Raw genomic sequence first — 19816 nt, 5'->3', positions numbered from 1 at the left:
AAAGTGTCAGATCAAAAAACTGTTTCTTATCAGGAATTTGGGGGGGGTGATATGAACAGGTAAGTGTGGACAAAGTGTCCTTTGAAACAATATAAAATGGCTTAAAAGTTTCTGCTTGACTACCTCTCTACTCCACTTTTTGTGATCAAAGAGAAGGGTTACTTTGTCTTTCTCCCTTCCCTCCCACCAATGTTCTCCAAAAGCTTGTTTCGAAATTGATATTATACAGAATCCCAAACTCTCCAAATCTGGAGGCCTGTCACAGGCCAGCTAGTTTGCCTGTGCCTGACCAAGAATTCCAGAAACAGTGTACTTAAGAAGCATTTATATACACTGTCTTGAAGATCTGTGTGTGCTCGTGTGTGTGTTTGTGCGCACGTGTGCTTCTAACGTCTGTCAGTGAGCGGAGAGAACAGAAAGTCTACTATCAATCGAGGCCGCCATTCCATTTTGGGATAGTGATCGTTGTTGAGAAGTTGTTCTCATTTTGTTTCTTAGCAGCTTCTGCCCATTGATTCTTGTCAAGAGACTCATGTCTTTCCTAAGTCCTCCTCTTCTGGAGACTCGATATTCCAAGTTCTCCAACTGATCTTCACCCAGCATGACCTGGAGTCTCTGAACCATCCTGCCACTCTCTTCTTATACATTTTCCGTTTTAGAAGTGACCTTGCAAAAGATTTTGTTTCCATCAATGTGATAGTTTACCAGAACATTAAGTATGTGAGTGATAATTAGCTTACTCAATCCCTACTTACCTAGGCCTCTTCGTTTCCTTGGCTTCCTTCAAGGCCAAGCTCAAACACCATTTAGTGCGGGAAAGCTTTACCTTCCCCTTTCCCCAAATACCTTCCATCTACACCTATATATGTATATATGTGTGTGTGTGTGTGTGTGTGTGTGTGTGTGTGTGTGTGTGTATGAGAGGAGGGACTGTTTTTTGCTTTTCTTTGTATTGACTGGCATATAATAATCACTTATCTAATGCTTGTTGACTAATTAATTTTACAGTCAAATGTCAGGTAAAGCAATTTCATACATATTTGGTATTTTTGTGGTTGGTGAAATTGTATTCTACTTTCTTTGCTTATGCTTTTCTCATATTATTAAGACTGATCAAACATATATGTCTGATTTTTCTGCCCAAAGTCATTCTGCATTAGCAGGTTTACTTGAAGTGCAGGGAGACTTCGCTTTGGAATGAGGAGCACATATCTCTTTTAGTGAATGATGATCCACATCCCCTTTGGCTTTTGATCCCCCACATATAAGCCATGTGGAATCATACTTTCCTCCCTACATTATGAAATGTAATTAATTTGCACTGATGGTAAGCTTTAAGATTCTTGGATGAAAGTACATCCTTGATGAGTGTTGTTATTAATAGTAAGATGTACGTGGCTAAAGCAAGTATGTAATATCATCATAGAAATCAAACGCTGAAACCAAGACAGAAAGTAAAAGCCTTAGAAGGAAATCTGACACACAAAATATGTCCATATTTTGTCTTAAAATTAGTTTACCCCAAATTTGTTTATACCTTTTGATTAGTTTACCCTTTAAAAAGGTAGTTTATGCTGTTCTTAATATTTTTATGTCAATGAACAATTATTTAATAATCTATTTTCATTAAATAATAAAAAGCATATTCACTGCTTTTTATTTCTCTCATTAGTGACACCAACATTCAGAAAGCTATCTTTTGAGTCTCTTTACTTGGTAAAATGCTTAAGTTAAGAGACAGATTTAAACCACTGAGTGCAAAACAAAGAGAAATTAGAGTTACTTGGTCCTCTAAACAGCATTTCATTACATATGCCATGCCATGGGATGTCCATTTGATCTCTCTAGATTACTTTTTTTAAACTAGGCCAGGGTCATTTGAAAGTTTACAGATGTTACAGAAAAAATATTCAACAATTGTCTAGGAAAAAATGTTCCCCAAAATGAAACCATACACAGAGAAGAAAACATGCCCTTGCTTTTAAAATTAGGTATTTATTTTTAAATTAGTTATGTGGTTAGAAACCTAGTAATTGTCTTTAGTTTGCTGCTGCCACATCCCTTCCAATCTTACTTCCAGTTTTAGCCTTAACCGCTAAGCTATTTCATCCTTTTTGCTTTGAGGTATAAATTTCTCACAAAAACCTTTCACTAGGTTCAGCCATGGGCTAGTTCATAGTAGCATGAAAAGTAGCCTAATTCAACCTAAACAACATACCTAGAATTGACAGTTAATACATTTTCCCAAAGCTTTTGAGTAAAAATTATGCTGCAGTAATCTTTCAACCACAGAGCTGAATTAATTCTTTTATGCTACATTCCAATCAAACAAGAAAGTGACAAGGACGTGGAGTTAGCTGGTTACCAAGGATCGCTAAGGGAAGGCAAAGTCTTGATTAGCAAAAGGTATTTAGAGATTGATGTTGAAACTGTAGCAGACACATGTTTAGGAGTCTGAAACAACACTGGAGTACCTGCTAATTTTTGAAACATTTGGATTAGTGCTAAGGAAAATGGTCATCAGAGATGCTGTTTTGCCAATCACTTCTTATAGTCACACACTTAAAATTTCCATTCTCCTTAAGCCTTGCATTGTGACTTCATTGCTCCATGTCTGGGGCCCTTTCTAATGCATCAATTATCTTTAGGGAAATGTTTGGAAAAAGTTATATTTAAAGGTAATAGTTTTACAGGGTTCTCTTATTAAAGTCCTTTAAACAAATTTTCTTATGGAAAACTTTATTTTACTTATGTGATAATGTATAGATAAATAATAATACTGAATCATACTCCAGCCCCACCCCAGTACATATCAGGTATAAGTTATTTTTCCTGCTTAGCATATAAAACACATATCTAATTTTTTTAATGTTGGGTTCTCTTTTTTCTTTTCTTCACTCTTCTCCCTCTCTTCCTCCTCTCCTGTCCTTTTCTTTCCTTCATTCCTTTTTTCCTTCCTCTGCAGTGCCACATAAAAGCACTTTTTCCCCACTATTATCCTCACATCCTTCCCACGGAACACCACGTTGAAGATCCTATGAAATCATAACTGATCTTGGTACCCCAGAAAGGGAGATTCTGCAAGAAATTTCACAGGATTTAAGACTTGGTGTTTCCAATTTGCTGTAGTATCAGATGCTGGGTTTACCTTTGGGCTCAGCTTTCCTGTGTTGCCATCACTTTACCATGCCACCTTAAACTAAGCTTCAGTTAGTGTAATTTCAGTCACCTCTACCAAAGATATTGTTAGATGTCTTTCATGAAGTGTTGGAAAATCCCGTTCAGAGCTTCAAGAAAAAGTGCATCCCTACTTGGCAAGGCCTGGTGGCGGCTTATTCTTCCAGATGGAGTATGCTAGTCACTTGTTTTAGCATTAGTAAATTCAAGAGGGGTAACTCTGCAAGAGCCTATTGGGAAAACTTAAGAGGAACATCTGCATTCTAGATAAGAACATGGTTTTGAGCCAGGGAAATAGGACTTATTTTACACCACATTGTCCAGCTAGATCTCTTCCACTATAGAATATATTCCCTAAAGCGGAAAATCTGGTGGTGCCACTGAACTAGGAGCTTAGGTGAATTCAAACATTAGAACTTGGGGTGTCCTTCTTGGTCCATAGCGATATCAGAGAACTCTAATGAAGCTTGAGGCTTGGGAGCTCATAGAGCTTCTGAATAAAGGCTTCTCTCTCTCTCCAGGAAGGCATTTTGTTTCTTTGTTTGCTTTAAAGACCTGCACCTTATAACAACGAACTCATCTTTGCTATCCATGGGTACGGTATTTGGCAGCACAAATCCCCTGGGGAGGGGGATTGGAGGGAGCCAATATTTCATCCTCTTGAGCACATATAAGAGCATGATTGTGAGAGCACATATTCAGACAAATGGAGGAAGAGAAGGTAGTTCAAATGTCTTTTGAGTCCATTGGTGTGGACTTGATTATTATTCAGGACAGCACAATCTATTAGTATGGCTCAGTTATACAAAAAGCATTTGATTTCTACAAAATGTATTTGCCCTTTCAAGGTGTTGTCTCATGGCATCCTTTATAAACGATGCCCTGTCCACATGCAGATATCTTACTCTTACAGAATGAGCTAACAATTTCTTATTGCAAGAGCTTTGTTTGCAATAGCCCTCCAATTGGAGGAAACAGAATATTTATCTGTAGGCCAAGAAAGTGCAGAAAGTTACTTTGAAAGAAGTATGTAAAATTAATGAAGTCCAAAGAAATTTTGAGCTTCTTTACTAATAGGCTTAATTCAGTCTATGGTGAAAGTCTCTTCATTTTTATGGAATAATATAGGCAAACTGAGATGTTAGACAAGCAGGTTAATATGGACCAAATTCTTGGGATTAAAGCTGTTATCTAAATCCAAGTTATTGTTATTGTGGTAGTGGTGGTGGTGGTGGTTGTTATTGCTATTAATAAACTCATTCTTTAATTCACATGATGAATTACTCATCTAAAATCAGACTGTATAAACAGAACTGAAAGGATATTAAAAAGGATTTCTATTGTGACAGAATGACCATTTTGACTTTATAAGCCTTGAAAAGCTATTCCTTTGCAAATATCTGACTTTGGATAAATAGTAAAATTATTGATTAAAGATAGAGACTTTTATTTTTAAACTTTCACTGTGAGATATCTAAATCCATAAGCACTGTCATCTGCTGAGAAGAGCATTGTGGGTAGAGGGAGAGTAGGGCCTAGGCTTGAATCCTGGCTTCATTCTTAATTCCCTGGATAAGCTTAGGTCTGCCAGTTAGCACTGATGGCCTTCAAGGTCCTCATCCATAAAAGGAGGAGGTAGAAGAACATATCCAAATTCCTTGGAGCAAAATCTTTTAAAATTTTTTGTGTCATGAACCTCTTTGGTGGTCTGGTGAAGACTGTGGACTCCTCAGAATCATGTTTGTTGCCTGCATTCATAATGGAAGAAAATGCTAAATTTCAGTTAGACAAGAGTGAAAATAAAGATGGAATTTTTCTTTTCCCAGCCAAGTTCATAGGTAACCTTGAAATCTGTCTGTGGGCCCCACATTACAAACCTTTGCTTAAAGGGAACAGAATTAGGATCCTTTATTTGGATTGAAAAGATCTGAAGTTGGAGCCCAATAAATTATCTAAACTAAAAGAGCCCCTCCCAAAAAATTATAAATTCCAATAAGATCAGCAGTCTAATTTTTAAATCATTATAAAACTTGAAGAAAAAGGAATAAATCTGTCTCATCTATGGAGTAGAAGGGCATCTTTTTGAGTCAAATAGAATAAATTATTGGTAAAATTAAAAGAGACCACATTGGGGAAAATAGCATATCAAGCTCTAACATCTGGAATTGATAAGGAGTTGATGAACATCTGTAAGACTATACACACTTTGAAACTGAGCAATGGCTAAAGGATATTAATTGACAGCTTACAAAAAGGGTTATTTACTACATGAAAAGATATTCAAATTCTGTAATAATCATAGGTATATAAATCAATAAAATTTTAAGATACTACATTATATCCACTAGAACAGAGGTTCTTAATCTGAGGTCCTGTGAACTTGTTTGGTTTGTACTATTTTGATAACTGTATTTCAATATAATTAGTTTCCTTTTTATTTCATGTATTGAAGAAGCTCAGTCTGAGAAGGGGTCCATAGATTTTACCAGGCTGCCAAAGGGGTTCATGACACATAAAAAAGATTAAAAACCCCTGTACTAAAATGACAACAATAGCAAAAATGTATGAAATTCAGTGTTGGTGGGGTTGTGGGAAACACATTATTGTTGCACCTGCATACTGACTCAAACATTTTGGAGACAAATATGATCATGTACACTGAGACATCTTTGGACCTAGCCATTCCATTTTGAGCACATTATTCTCAAAATATCATAAAAAGTTTTTAAAAATGGCATATGAAAATATTTATAGCTCTCTTCTATTTGTAATAGCAAAAAAATAGGACACAATTTATTTATTCAACCTTTCCCTAATAGTTAAGGAAAGCTGAATAAATGATGTTATATTCATGTAATAGAATACTATGGTACTCTATAAAAAGATAAATAGGAATCATACAATCAACTGTGGAAAGACCTGTACAAAGTGGTAAAAAGTGAAACCAGCAGAGCCAGAACTGTTTTCTGAACCAGAAACTATTTTCAAGTATATGTGTCTATGTTGTCATACAGAGATATGAACTGCAACCTTTGCCTTGCCCGGCATGTTCCTTTCGATTTCTTCAAGTCTTATTGTCACTGATGTGAATGTTCTTCATCTTTTCCATTGACTTTCCTCTAGATAACCATTAGAGCTAATTACTTTCATAATCTGTTCAACTCTGTAACTTATTTTTTGCTCATCTTGTTGTAAATGTTGATGGTGAGGCATTAAGATCACCTGTTTTTTAGCTATTTTTTCAATGCTGTGATATTTTCCTCTAAAAAAGTTGTGCAAAAAATTTTTGTGTAGATATAGGTATGTATGCATATTTATGTACGTGTATGTATCTGTATATATAGACTAATATAAGAAAAAGTACTTTTGTACTGCTTATAGGAAAACATTGAAAAAGAAAGTTCCGAATATATTTGAAATAAATAGATGACCTAAAAATTACTCCTCTTTTTGCAGGACAATAGAATCCTAAGATTTGATCTATGTACAGAACTCTCAGTGAGAAAAGTTCCTTTCCCAATGTAGGTCAACAACTGTCCCACAACTTCTAGTCTTAGAGAGTTGCCTGGGACAGTCAGACGGTTAAGTGATACAGACAAAAATAATAATGAGGGAAAAGTCCCTTCCCCTGCAAAATGATACCACAAAAAAAAAAATTTAGCTCTTGTACCGTATGTACCATGTAGCTACAACCTTACTCCCTACCCACTGGACATTTATATTTTGTTTTGAAGGAGTGACTTCTTTACTAAACATTAAGTGTTAAACTTCAGCTTTAAGATTTGTTCCATGGTAATTTTCTCTGTGGTGATGCTTCAAATTGTATGTATTTTAAGAAGAAGAAGAAAAAGTAGGAATGATGCAAATACATACTAAATATTGATATTTCTATAAATATGAGCCCTTTGTGTTAGCTATGTTTCAATACGTAAAACACTAATTTCTGCCTTTTGGCAGAAGTCCTTGTGACTGAATTTGATGCCAGTGTGACTTATTTTACATACATTAAACTTTAAAATGTATACATTAACTCAATTTAGATATTTAGCATTCAAGAAATTATTTTCTAGTGCTGAATTATATTTCAGGCATTTTAAGTACCGCTTTATTTTTTACACAGTTTGCAAGCATGAAAGGTAATCACGTAATTGAAATCATTGGGAAAATATTAAGAACATGAATGGTTTTTTTACATGACAAAAGGATTTAACTCATCACAAGATGAGTCTGTGACTTCTTATTCATGAAACAATGAAAATCAGCTTTGAACAAATTGATGACTATTAGCTAGAGGTGAAAAGAGGGTTCTGAGGGATGAAGAGTTGATCAAGTTTCATATTAATTCTGTGCAAATTTTATGACCATTATCCTGTCTTTGTAAACCTTTCAAACTGGTGGCATCCATTTTAACATACTTTATTGGAACTGGATTTCCTAGTACCATCCAAGTGACTTGTCCAAAAGATAGAGCTCTGGTAATATAGGCTGAACGCTTTTTTGAGCTCTTTCAATTGATAGTAGATAGGTTTCTTCTCCATCAGCCATGTAGTTCTGTGTATGTGTTTGTGCAGGAGAGAAGGGTATGAGGAAGGATGGGACCAGAATTTGGGGAAAGGAAAAGTATAGTGAGCATGCACACAAATTCACTGTAAATCTGTGATTTTGCCAATGACTGTTAAAGATCATAGCCAGTTTAAGAATTAATAGAGATACCTGAGGCACATAAAGTTTGAGTTAGCTTGCTCAGTATCACGTTCTATAATAAAAGGCAGGAATTGGGGCTGCTAGGTGGCGCAGTGGAAAGAGCACCGGCCCTGAAGTCAGGAGGACCTGAGTTCAAATCTGGCCTCAGACCAAACACTTGACACTTACTAGCTGTGTGACTCTGGGCAAGTCACTTAACCCCAATTGCTTAAAATTTTAAAAAAAATAAATAAATGGCAGGAATTTGAATCCAGGCATTTCTGTATTCATGCAGTAACACCCCATCTAGTATGCCATCTAGAGTAGATAAAAGTGAGGGAAAAAAAAACATTTTTAGTTTTTCTTAATGTAGCTGTTCTTGATCCTTACCAAATTAGAAATTTTGACTGACGGTTCCTAAAAATAGACATGATCCCTGGTTCGTGATAACAGCTCCTTATCTGCTTAGCATTCCAGTTCTGAGTTGTCCTCACAAAACCTATTACCACCAAATATTGCTTGGTGAAATTGTCACATTCAGCCACCTAAAAGATAGAGTAGCCCAAGAATCCTGCAGTGCCTAATAGAGAACAGTAATCTTTTTTGAATAATGAATTTATTTATTTTTAGTTTTCAACATTCACTTCCATAAGAATTTGAGTTTTAAATTATCTCCCCCTTTCTTCCGTCCCCCCCACAACAGTGTGCAATCTGATATAGGCTCTACTTATACATTCATATTAAGCATATTTTCCCATCAGTTGTGATGTAAAGAAGAATTAGAACTGATGGCAGGAACCATGAGAATGAAGCAATAAAACAAAACAATGAAAGAAAAGGAGAGTAAATAGTATGCTTCCGTGTGCATTCAGATTCCAGAGTTCTTTCTCTGGATGTGGACAGCATTTTCCATCATGAGTCTTTTGGAGTTGTCTCAGATCATTCCATTGCTGAGAAGAGCTAAGACTATCAAAGTCAGTCGTCACACAATGTGGCTGTTACTGTGTACAATATTCTCTTGTTCTGCTCACTTCATTTTGCATCAGTTCATATAAGTCTTTTCAGATTTTTCTGAAATCTACCTGCTCATCATTTCTTATAGCACGATAGTATTCCATTACATTCATATACTTCAACTTGTTTAGCCATTCCCCAATGGATGGGCATCCCCTCAAGAGAACAGTAATCTTAATAGCATGTTGCCCGGGTGTATTGAGTTGGTCAGTTGGAGTGTTTTAGAATTAAATTTTTTGAATCATAAGCAATATGAAAACATGAAAAGGAACTGAAATTATTTTTTGTTTTGTTTTGATCTTTAGTGCTGTCTTTTCCAGTCATTTTCCCCAAACATGCCACTGCTTTCAGGCCTTAGCCTGAAAATGTTCTATTTGTCTCTGTACTATTTTTCAGCTTATTTTAAACTGATATCATCTCTGAGCAGAACTGGGTGCTGTATCAAAGCCAAGTACATGAGGAACAAAATATTCTTGAGTAAAAGCCTGTGCTAGGGGCCCAGGGATTCTAGCATCATTGGCCTCAGTTTGTAGCTGACAAGAGTAGATTGTACAATTATTGTATGAATGATCCTGACCCATTCAGGAACCCACATTTCACTTAGAGACCAGCCTCTTGTGTTGGATTCAAAGGAAAGGCTCATGAAAGGGACTGCTCTAGTTGATATTAAATTTTTCATAGTTTGGAAAGTAGCATTGCATGTTCCTTTCAAACAAGGAATACTGTAAGAGGGCGATTATTGTATTACCTGCACCTGCATAGATTCACACACAAAGAAAAAAAGGCTCATTTCTTCACATATCAAAAACTCTGAAACAAATATAACCTCTCGATGCCTTCTCTAAGCTCCCTATACAATGGGAACCATACATCAGATTCTTAGCAGTGCACATTAAACAGACTATCTGCCGTCTTCAGATTTGCAAAAGAGGAAGTAATGCTCAACTTTATTGGAAACAGGGGGCCTGACCTGGAGCCCTTTAGCACCATCATTGAGCAGTGTTTCACTGGCCTCTCCTAGAGAACATCAGAAAGACACTTTAACTTTGTCATGGGAAGACTGAATGGCACAAGAGATGCATCAAAGCATCCAGAGAGCCTGGGAAACATACACACACAAGCACAGTGGGGAGAGCCTGAGCACCAGGTTCTTTAAAGGAAAAAAATATCATAAGAAGTTAATAGTCATGGTATCAATTTATAAAAAGTCATATTATAAACCATTCTTCATCATGCCCCCCCACAACATACACACATCCCCTGTATGTTATGCTTAGCTCTGGCTCTACCAGGAACTGAAATCATGCCGTGGACAGGAATCCTTTCAGTCACTGGGGATACAGAGTTGGGACACTTCAGTCAGGAAATGAGGACTACTGTGTTATATTAGAAAGAAAGAATATTGGAAGTCAGGAGATCTAGGTTCTAGTTCCAGATTTTTTAACTCTGTAGTTGTGTTTTCCTCATATGTAAAGAGCAGATCATTTCTAAGGTCCCTTATAGCTCTAGCTATAATTATATATGGAGAAATCAAGAAGTTCTCCATATGTGTTTGACCAAGGGAAAGAAGGTGATTGTCCTGACTGTCTAGGCAAAGAATCAAAAGGAAAAGAATGTGGAGCCTTGGATGTTGACACAGACAACACACTAAGTTGACCAACAAAAAAAATGGAATATTTATGCCAGGTATATGTAGAAAAGGCAAGTCAAGTACCTGACAATGAGAGACAGACAGACAGACAGAGGGAGAGAGAGAGAGAGAGAGAGAGAGTAATAGAAGTAGCATTACAGAGAGTTGCCTAATCTTAACATCTGTAGAAGATAGGAAAGAGGAAGGAAGAGTAAAGGACATAAAAAATGTGAGGGTGTATATTTGTAATGGGACATTGCTTTTTTAAGTGTTAATGTTTGAATGTCTCTGGAAAGACTAGCTTCAGCAATTAAACTGCTGAGTATTTTAATCAAATAAAACACAGATATAAAAGACAAGGATGTATTCAGAGAAGTCTAGATTACATGTACACAGCCCCTTGTTTTTCTTTGCAATATTTGAAAACTATCTCCAAAGAGTTTGCAAAAACTCATAGAATTTTGAAGTTAGAATATATCTTAAAGATTATCTAATCCAGTCTTCTCATTTTTCAGAAGAGGGAAAGTATATTTAAACAACTTCAACTGATGTCTTCCTTTTCAAGCTGGCAAAATCATTGAAAACGTATTGTTTTACCAAATGATTGAGTTTTTCCTTCTTGTCATACAATTTTATTATTAAAAAATTCCATTTAATTCAGTCTGTGTCTATTAAGCACCTACTACGTACCAGGTATTGTTAGGGGCTGGGGATAAAAAGACAAAAATGAAATGGTTCCTGTACTCAAGGAGTACATAAGACTAAGCAGAAGCCTATGGTTACACATGCCATTTATCAAGAGGCCAATGCACATCTCTCTCTTTTTGAATAATATTTTTTCCCAATTACATGTAAAAACAATTTTTAACATTCATTTTTTAAAATATTGTGTCCCAAATTCTCTTCATTCCTCCACAACCCTCGCCAAGATGGCAAACAATTTGGAGGTTATACATGTACAGTCATGCAAAACATATTTCCAAATTAGTCATGTTGCAAAGCACATCTCTTGTTTGGAGGTAGTCAGTGCACAAGCTCAGGGATGAGCTGCTTCATGGGTTGGCCAACGAAGGCTCATCCCCAAGCATGCTCCATAGGCTCCAACTCTTCTAATACAATAATAACCTACCCATGATTGATAAAATTAAGAACGATATTTTAATAGTGATCATGAAACCAAATGATCATAATCTCTATATTTTCAGTGAGCCCACAGAAGATGGAATTGAATGGAAGAACATGTGTTTAGTACTTACTCTGTGCCAAGCACCATGCTAAGTACTGGGAATGCATGAAGAAAAGCAAGACAGTCCCTGTTCTTAAAGAGCTCATATTTGAATTAGGGGAGGTAATACCTAAAGGAGGGTTCAGCTGTAGTGAGGTTACAAAGTCTCATCAGTAAGATACTTAGGATTAATGAGCCTTCACTTTCCAGCATTCAGAATCTAACCATCCTCTGGCAAGAGGTCAAGCTGTAGGTTTGTTTCTTCCAAGAGCAGACCTGATTGAAATATCATGTAGGGAAGTCAGATGAACTATTACAACCACTCTGCGACATACAGTGATCCTGGGAAGAGGTAAAGTTAGAATTCACTACAAAGCTGACATTCCTCCATGGGCATGATGCTACCAACACTGATGGTGAGGAATCCTCACAGAAAATATAAATTTATTTCACAATACTGTTCAATTATAAAAAAGCGATAATTTTTTATCCATTTGGGTAATTTCCGCAGAACATTAAACATAAAAGAACAAGAGGATAGTAACTTGACCTGGGACCATTTCTCTTTGAATTCCATTGAACAAATGGAAAGAATGAGCTGATAATAGCTAGTGAGAAACAGTGTAGCATAGAAGATAAAAGGTAGACATTGGAGTCAGGAAGACATGTCCTTACATCCTGCTTCTCACACGTATAAATGTGCGATCATGGGAAAGTCATTCAACCTCTATGTGCCAAAAGCCACTCCAATCCAATGTAAAAACCACCTACTTTGTACAAGACACTGTGTTAGGAACTAAGATCACTAAAACAAAACAAACTTTCACTGTTCTAAAGGAGCTTGTTTTCTACTGCAGGAACATACATTTGCAAACAGATGTCTACGCTCTGTAATTTGAGGACCAAGAGAACACTAACTAGTATGGTCAGGAAAAGGCTTTCTTAGGTGGTACATGAGCTGATTCTTGATTGAAATTAGGGATTGTTAAATGCTGGAACGTGAGTTGGGAATACATTCCGGACATGGCAGACAGTCTGTACAATGGCATAAAGTCAAGAAATGGAATGATATCCTAAGACTTATTTGCTGAGTCATAGATGACTTGCAATTTGCATTAGTGGACAGCACTCCCATACCAGGAGTCCCGTATACTAACAAAAATCGCAGGTCTTTTGCTTTGTTGGCTTTTAAAAATCTTAGATGCTTAAGCAGAAATCTTATACAATGAGGCTCAGTTTTAAGCAGTGAAATATCAAGCCAATGAACTCTTTAAATTCCTCCTGCCCTGCTTGGCCTCCATCCAAATGAGAGCACCCATTTAGTTGAAAGTTAGGGCTTAGCATATAGTGGTCTGAGTTTCTGCTATATGCAACTGTATCTTCTTAAATTATTTTTCTTTCTGGGTCACAGTTTTCATAGGTCCAGTAGTTGGCTTCTAGCAAATATCAAAGTCCTAACATTACCATAGTTAAGGAGGAACCTAAATTGAGTGACATGAAGCTATAATCTTGGTAGCACTTTTTTACAATTACTGTTACAATGGATAATTGACAAAAAATCCCACTGTATTCTCATATCCCTTACCATGTTGCCACCTTGATATTTTGTCAAATAAAAGAAGATTATATTCTATGTAGATCAATTTCAAACTAAAGTCCTGCCCCTAAGCTATTGTGGAAGATTACATGTGACTTTAATTCTTACTGTGCTGATAGATGATAGTATTGGTTTTTTGTTAGTTCTTGCGTTCTAACCTTGCAGAGTGAACCATAAAATTTAACACATTCGACTCTGGGCATTAAATGGCTGGAACAATTTATAAGCAAAATATTCAATTATTTTAAAAAGTAGCTTAATAAATTCATCTTCCAAAGTTGACGAAAATTGCAAAGCTGGTTTACAGAAACCATCACACCTCGGTGAAGGCTGACAGCATTTATCTTTAGTACTGGATGGCTTTCATGTTGCATCAGGGTTTGTGCATTTGAAAAATAGGGGCAGCTCTGCTATCAGGTGAGATAGGTTTGAACACAGAGCTGCCTGTCCGTAAAATCCTGAAATTGTGCATAACTATAGATAATGTTGATGTGTCTTCACCAGATATCTGAAATGATACATTTTCTAAATTGGATGCATTAAGTAATTACTAAGATCAATGTTGAAAGCCTGTAATTTTCTTTCTTCCTCATAGGCTCAGCGCCATGTTACATTCCACCTTCCAGAAAGCCCTCAGGAGAGCGGCAGTGACAATGTACCTATCGAGGCAGAAGCCGGTGCCATTGCTATTGCCAGGCCTGGCTATGCCCGGAGAGACTACTATGAACACTCAACTACCCGCAGCAACTGGAGTGAAGCAGATGGCAACTCTGACCCCGAAACTGGTAAGTGACTCTATGCTCCCAAGATACATGATTTCACTATATGAATGTCAAAATGCAGAGAATTATAGAGTCACTGGAAGTTCACCATTTGAATGGGAGAGACACACAGGTAAAAAGTGAAAATATAATGCCAATTATAATGGTAATCTGATGCTGATGATAATGCTGATGAATGATAATAATGGATCTTTCAAAGTATCACTGTGGTAAAAAGCCCTTCAGTATATCCATTAAACAAACAAACATGGCAACCAAACCAATGATATCAGTAAAGATTTGCCTAGATAAATGCCTATTCCTCATGGCTCCATGGGACGTCGGGAGCTTGGTCCCAAGACACTGCATTTAGAGAGCCGTGGCAGCAGTTGTATAGAATCCACAGAGCTTTGATATGTGTTAACAAGGATAATTAGCTAAAATATGAAGCCACCAGATGGCAGCCTGGGGTAAGCACCGACCCATCTGTGTGCACACAACCTGTGTGCAATAGCCCCTCACCTGAGGGCGTTTTGATGACCTACCCTCATCCTGGGCTTAGTTCGTATGTGGCACTTGTCCCAGGACAAGCTTTATGGCTTTTTAATTAATCTTATGATACTAACCTATTACCAGCGGTATCTATTTGAGGATTATAATTTAAAAATACTTCAAAGGACCATGCGATGACAATTGACACATCGTATTTGCACATACTAGAAATGTAGGATGCAGATTTTTATTTCAAAGTAAAATGATAGTGTCTGCTTGAACTTATTTATATTAAAGTATATTTGCATAGATAGTGGAACTTATAGTAAATTGTAGTAAAATTATTAAACAGTATTTTAGAAATATTTTAAAATTCTTGCATCAATTAACACACCTCAGTCCTTCATATCCCAGCCAGTATTTTGCAGTCATCTTTCTTCTGAACGACTATTTATTTTGCAGTGATGATGAGACATATAATCAAGTGCCATAAAACAGTTCCCTTTTTGGTGCTTTGGAGATTATTTATAACCATCTATAAATGCACACTGTGCCCTATCTTGCTGCTTAAAAATATGCTCGGATTTGGTCTATACATAGGCTGGCATGAAGGCTAACATCTCCTATTGAAGGAATGGGAAAGGAAGGAAGAGAAAGGAAATGTGTTTGAATGTCAGCCCTCTGAATGAATGTCATATCTGACCTGATTTCTATTTTCTCATAGTGCTGCCTTCATTTGCATTATTGTGGTTGTTTTGCATATTTATTTTTTTTGGTTCTGCATCAGTTCATGTAGATTTTCTAATGCTTCTCTGATTTTTTTGCGTGTTGACCATTCCTAATGGCATAGTGATATTCTATTATATTCATATACCATAATTTTTTGGTGATTCCCCAATCCTTGGGCATATAATTTGTCTCCAGCTTTCTACTGTGACAAATAGTGCTCTTATCAATAGTTCAGCATATATGGGACTTTTCTTTTTGACTTGACCTTCATTTAGTAGTAGGATCACTGGGGTTAAAAGGAGTGAACATTTTCATAACCTTAAAAGATGAACAAGAGATGCCTAATAAAATTTCAGGGGGCAAATTACATACCAAGTACTTGTGGCTCGGGATAACATTTTGAGAGATGCAGAGTTGGCAAAGTATGTAGAGTTTTTTGGATTTCTGAAGCTACTTTTCCCCCAAAGTACATTTTTTACCTTCATAATTGATGTCTGTTTATAGACCAGTAGTGACAGTGCCTTATTCTTCCCACTACTGTGGCTGTCCGATATTCCTTGAGCACCGTTAGTAAACATGGTGCCATCCCGATAACACAGAACCTGCTGAAGGCGGGCACACACAAAGTTATCGCTATGCTGGGCATCCTCAACAAATGTTGAAAGCAGAGGATTGAAATGAGTAGGAGTGAGGTGCATGAACAACTAAATCAAGTACCTATGTTTGAAATCAAAACAGTCCCTCCACCGTCTCCTCTGCATACCCTGGTTTTGAAACCTAACAAAATCAAGACAGGTTGCATAAACATCACAGAGAACTACCTGACATCTGTATATCATCACAGCTTTGTACTTGCAGGTTTACTACATGGTTATTAAATGCTCTTAGAGTATGAAGTTCAGAAAATCCCAATTATCTGTAACCATTTATGCTTGACACCCAGATAGTTAACATCTGTTGTGAAAATTATAATTTTCTCCAGTAGGCATCAAAAAGGAAACTTTCTCAGCTTAGCTGTCAAACAGTGCAATGAGGTATTGTGCTATAGCTGAACTCCAGTTACTTTTAGATCTGGTATGGTCTCAGCATGAGTTGCATACAAGTTTATTACTTCAGGTAATGAAGAGTTAATTATCTTTGTTATTTCGTATCATGCAATCTATCAGCCTCATTTTTATCTTCTCTGCCATCATCCTATCAACCAACCAACAGTGTTATAATCAAAGATGCATCTTTCTTTAGCACCATATAAAATAGATCCATCTTCTATGTATGATCATTGTCAGCTATCTTTGATAATCAGACGGTGAGCAATGTTGAGATAAGGCCTAAGCTACACAGTAGAATTCCCAAGTAGAGAGCTAATCCCACAGAGAGCAAAAGCTGATTTCACCTACAATGGCCTCTCCAATGAAATACGGCCAGTGTGGGAGACAGTGGCATGGTCAAATTTCCTAATCAGGATTCAGTGCAAGGGAGCAAGGTCAATGGGAATTATTGAAAAATCTGAATTATAAAATATTTTGAAAGAAAGTCAATTTGAATTACCCTCAGTGTCCATCAGTGATTTAACTTAAGCATTGGCCCTCCCTTTGAGGCTCTGCTTTAACAAACATATTAGAATCATTTTAATTAATGTAATACTTGTATATTAAGAATAAAATGTATGTGTGTTTAAAGTGCTTTGTTGAATAAGCTTTTTCCACACCATTCACAATGGAATTTGTTTCTCAGGAAACTTTTTTTCCCAATAGAAAATATAAAGGTTAATATTAATCCTAATTGAAGGCAAATTGCAAATTAGCAGGTTCTTTATGACTGATATTCTACTATATAAGCCATCTGGTTCCATGTAATAATTATGAGGATGAAATGATAGAATTATTACCAGTTGGCATTTTCCCAAACTTATCAAAAGAAAAAAAAGTATCCAAAGAGAGTAGATAGGTTTATGTGAGCTATGATAATTACTTGTCAATGTCATTGTCTAAAGTGCTTATAAAAGATTGAGGACAAATGATTGGAATGATTTTTTTAGATAAAAACTAAAAATATGCCACTTTTTGCTTGCTACATTGGAAGTTAACTATCACATGACAAAAGATGAACACCATATAAAGTAAAATTAGACCTTGGCCAAGGGAGCTTATTATCGCAAGTACAGGATGAACCCATTTCACTTCTGATGGGCTCTGGTCACATGCGACCAAAGGATGACATGTAGTTGAGATGTCAGCCTAAGACTTTTCTGGGTGTTGCTGATGTTGTTCAACAATAGAAAATAATCATTAATGAGATTATCCCAGATTAAATCTCCTTTTGCTAGGAATGAGGACTTAAGGTCCTTTTGTTCTGGAAAAAACCTCTCTGGGGCACTAGCCCCGGGTGTTTGTGGTTGGGAGCAGATGCCAGCAAGCTGTGCGGTGTTAGGGTGTTAGTCAATCGCACCACAAATGGGAATGTAAACTGTTAGAGGCAGTTATTGCTGTCCTTGAGCAATTGAACTAAATTATGCAGCTCCATTTTCATATTTTGAAATGTATCACATCCTCAATCTGGTTTTTTTTTTCTGCTAATGAATTGCCTTGTAATAGTACATTGTACTGAAAATTGCCTTCTTGTGAGCTCACAGATTGAGGTGTCAACACAACTTTTTATGAATAAGATTTTTTTTTCAAATTGCCAGAGGGATTTAGAAATATTACTTTTAAAACATAAGAACCTGGTTTGTTAAAACCTATCGTAACTAGATAAAAGAATTTCTGTGATCTGTACTCCAGTGTACGTTTGGATAAACATAAATAGTCCAGCTGTAGGTCAAATTTGTCTTTCATTTCCTGAAAGCAAAGTACACACTCTGAATACCATGAGCTGGTCTTTCTGGATGCTTAGGTAATTTGCACATTAGCCAACTGGATGAGTGTAGCTTCTGTTATCAAGATAGGCAGAGACAGTTATTTAGAGATATGAGATCAGAGCTGACCCTAGATACAGTTGCAAAGCTGTAAATTCGTGTTTAACCTCCCCCCAACTTCTCCTCTAATAACCAAAGCCCTCCTCTTGCCCCATATCTCTCCAGAGTTCTACGTGTTTGAGTCCCCCCCCCCCCGCCCCTTTGCCCTGGCCAGGTCTAGACCTTCCTTCCTGCTACATAGCTGCTATTGAAATATGCCTAGCTGTGTCCAATCCATGTTCTCTCGGTCCTGTTCTACAACACTAGCTGCCTGATAAATTAACTCATGCTAAAGCCCTATTAGTAGGTGCCCATGAGTTAGTGTGTTACCTCACTCAGGTAAAAACATTTGAAATTTAAAGAGGCTCTATCATTTAGAAGTTCAGATATCATAGAGATTTGTTAGGGCAGCAAGGGCCTTTTAACAACATTCAGATCAAACCAGATCTGAGTTTTATAGAAGGGATCAGAAAGAGCAGAGAAGGCAGCATTATGGATTGGATGGAGAACCAGGCAGGATGACCTGGATTCCAATCCTACTTCTGATGCATATCTTGAGGCCCTAGGCAAGTCACTTAACTTCACAGTGTCCCCAGGCAAATCAGTGAGTTGCAGAGAAGATGCTAATTTGTATTGGTAGAGTTTTCTTATTCAGGAGTTTCCTATACTAAGGAAATCACAAAATTATAGTGTATTACAACTCACATTTAATGTTTTTCTTTAAAGATGGACTTAGAAAGTTACTTTTTCCAGGTCCACCTCGAGAAGGTTTTTCCCTCATTGTTACCCAGAAAGTTTACACATTATTGGGTATCTGAGCCACCCAATTCTGAGATTCATGTATCAGATGCATACATACATAGAGGTGTTATAGCAAGCATCATGGTAGAGTGTATGGAGTGCTATACTTGGCATTTCTGCCCCATTCCAACACTACCTCTGGGACTTACTAGCTGTGTAATCTGGGGCAAGCCACTTAAACTCTCAGAGCCCCAGGCAACTTTCTGAAACCATACATGGCAGGAAAACTGCTGATCTGTCTAGGTAGAGAGAGTTTCTGTACTGGGAGTGACCCATACTGATGAAATGGTAAGCCCAGAGAAAAATAACCAGAAATGTAAAATATTCCTATTATTACACAAGGCTCTTACAATGGCATCATACACATTTAAAACTGGAAAGAACCTTAGAGACCCAACACCCTCATTTTATGGATAGGAAATGAAGGCCCAGTTAGGAGCTGTGACTAGCTCAAGGTCACACAGGTATTAGCAGAGTTGGGCCTGGAATCTACATCCTTTGCCTCCAAATCTGGCACTCTTTCCCCTTTATCATACTGTCCCTCTAAGATGAGGAATATCCTCTCTCTTTTATTCTCTCACTATCATCAAGTAGAGAGAAGGGGGCTGCCACTTAATTTCTCTAAGATTCATTAATTCATTCTAATTTGTCGTGTTAAGAGGCTCTTGGCAGCTCATGGGAAACTATCATGTTCCTTTGGAAGCCTTGTGGGAGGAAAGAGAAGAGAAGAGCAAAGAAGGAGTGGGAAATCAGT

At 37.0% G+C, this 19816-nt stretch overlaps 1 protein-coding gene across 1 annotated transcript in view; it reads left to right on the top strand.

Annotated features, from left to right (window-relative positions):
• Positions 1-19816, top strand: part of LOC114023953 (protocadherin-11 X-linked-like) — a 312903-nt gene that overhangs the window by 105654 nt on the left and 187433 nt on the right. The window contains exon 4 of the mRNA XM_027836741.1: positions 13922-14111. Coding sequence (XP_027692542.1) covers positions 13922-14111 — 190 coding nt within the window. The remainder of the gene's footprint in view (positions 1-13921; positions 14112-19816) is intronic.

This window comes from Vombatus ursinus, unplaced genomic scaffold (assembly GCF_900497805.2).
Source record: "Vombatus ursinus unplaced genomic scaffold, bare-nosed wombat genome assembly UNPS02004457.1, whole genome shotgun sequence".
NCBI classification, from domain to species: Eukaryota; Metazoa; Chordata; class Mammalia; order Diprotodontia; family Vombatidae; genus Vombatus; species Vombatus ursinus.
This window is presented reverse-complemented; position numbering and strand designations above follow the sequence as displayed.